Source organism: Fopius arisanus, unplaced genomic scaffold, assembly GCF_000806365.1.
Source record: "Fopius arisanus strain USDA-PBARC FA_bdor unplaced genomic scaffold, ASM80636v1 scaffold00001, whole genome shotgun sequence".
NCBI lineage: Eukaryota > Metazoa > Arthropoda > Insecta > Hymenoptera > Braconidae > Fopius > Fopius arisanus.
Genome location: NW_011887740.1, coordinates 380,415 through 382,621, shown reverse-complemented (window position 1 = coordinate 382,621; position 2,207 = coordinate 380,415). Strand labels below are relative to the sequence as shown.

The window sequence follows — 2,207 nt, the reverse complement described above, 5'->3', positions numbered from 1 at the left end:
TGAGAAAATGTACGTAAAAGAGTTAAATAATTTTTTCTCGGATGGCTAAATAACAGTTACTGAGCAGTTGATAAATTTTCCTAAACCATACGTTAATTCTCCCAACGGCTAAAACCCGAGACGATTATCAAACGGTTAGATAATTTTTCCTGAATTTTTCTCTCCGTGCACTTGCACCGAATGTGAGAGATCTGCATAGATATTTTTTCAGGCAGACCTTTTATCAGAGAATTGATGGGCTAGGGCCTGATCAGTGACATATTAAAATTTCTACTAGTGTCTAGACTCTAGAGTGTCCAGAGAAAAAAAAAAGTATGAAAAATTACGTGAGAGCTCCGTAATTGACCGAATTGCAAGTACATACAATTCTGGAACTCTCACGGAATTTTTCACTAATTTTTTTCTCGGTGTAGTTAATTAAAAAAAAATTGTATTAATTGAGGAACTGCAGAATAATCACCTTGTGGTATGCATCTTTCTGCCATGTTTTGACCTGCTGTATAATATCATCACAAAGATTCTCCTTCACTTTGAGATGAAGATCGCACAATCTGTCAGACTCAACAAGAGAGCCTTTCCACGCGGCTTCGGTAGTCCCGTACTCCGGGCCCTTTTCAATCTTCTCATTCCACGATTTAGACCAACTCTTGAGTGCCTTGGCATAATTTTTCTCAATCTCTGCTCTCTCCTGAACGAGAGCAATGAGACTGTCACAGAGCTTGTGGCCATCTTCGATTCTCTTGGTTGTCCGTTTGTAATTGCCTGGTTCCCAAAAGGAATCTGAGGTAGCTATTAACATATTATCGTCGCTGTGGTGTGACATCCTAACCTAAGACAAATAGCCCCCGTCTGAAACAGATAAGATACAAGAAAATTAATCAAAAAAATTTAATTTGTGATGAAGATCACGATGAACTGAAGCAATGTACATGAGTCTGACAAAAATTCATTTAAAAAATGGATAATCAACACCGGGATTTGAACCCGGGACCTCCTGATTATGCATCGGGTGCTCTTCCAATTTAAATATACGTGGACAACGAAATTTCTTGTTGAAGGAGGGTACCTTCTCACCAACGCAGAATGTTTCGAAAGCAACAAACGGAAGAGGAAGACACTGAAAAGGTGATTCCGTGTAAGAATTCATACGTGGTATCTTTATTTTTGTGAGTGGTACCGTAACGTCTAGTGCGTTTCCCGGAGTTCCTGATAACTTCTCCGAAAAACTACATTCTCTTTCTTATTGATGGAAATATAATAATTAAAAAAAACAATTCTTCTCACTTCTCCATGAATTTTTTTCCCCGCGTGGTTACAGATACACGGAACTGCCGTTAAAATCTGAATACCGCCGGCTGCAATAATATTTTACCTTTTGTTCTAAGTGGTCGATAAGAGATTTTCCAATCATCTACCTGAAAAATGGTGGCGGAATAACACTGAAAGAAAATTCTCTCTCAACGATATGTACTAGATACAAACTATATTTGGCATTAGCGTATTTTATCAAAGTATTTACACAGTGATTAGTAGATTTACTGATGACAAGTAGATATATTTGGCAAAAGGAATTTTTTTCTCAGCTCAAGTCTATGGAGAAGTCAACCTCGATCACCGAGGATTGATCGGAATTGGAACGATTGCTATATATGTACCAATTCTTTGAAATGAGAAAAATCACATTCCAGCGAATGCGAGGCATCGAAATAATCAGTCTTGTCAGCAGCCCACATTATATCACAGCTACAATACAATCCGAGGTACAATCGGTTGATATCAGGTTGTGCGCATATATCTGGTCATCCATAGTAGTTCTCCATTTATTGGATTACTTCGGCCATCATCCATCGTTCGAATTCCCGAAGCCATTAAAAATGTGTCACCCTCTCGAACACACGGGAATCTCTAACTTAAAGAGACATTTCATATTTCTCCATTTAAACTAAAAGCACCATTTAAATCATCAAAAATTTTATGATTGAAGATTTTTCGAATTTCTAATATCGTGAATAAATAATTAGGGTAGTGGGACAATACGGGGATGTTTTTATTTAGATTTCTCGTCAACAGCAATTACGACTGTCGATTATCTTCCTGGAATCATAATATGACTATCTTAAATCATAAGTGTCTTATGGGAAATCATTAAATTACCGTCAGATTGAATGTCAAATTGATAATTTCGAAAAAAGTATTTTCTTTCATGA

The 2,207-nt window shown here is 37.0% G+C and overlaps 1 protein-coding gene across 1 annotated transcript in view; it reads right to left on the bottom strand.

Annotated features, from left to right (window-relative positions):
* The window catches only part of Synd (protein kinase C and casein kinase substrate in neurons protein Synd), a gene marked incomplete in the record, with an annotated part of 42,230 nt that overhangs the window by 8,317 nt on the left and 31,706 nt on the right, over positions 1 to 2,207 (bottom strand). The window contains 1 exon segment of the mRNA XM_011304861.1: positions 461 to 849. Coding sequence (XP_011303163.1) covers positions 461 to 823 — 363 coding nt within the window.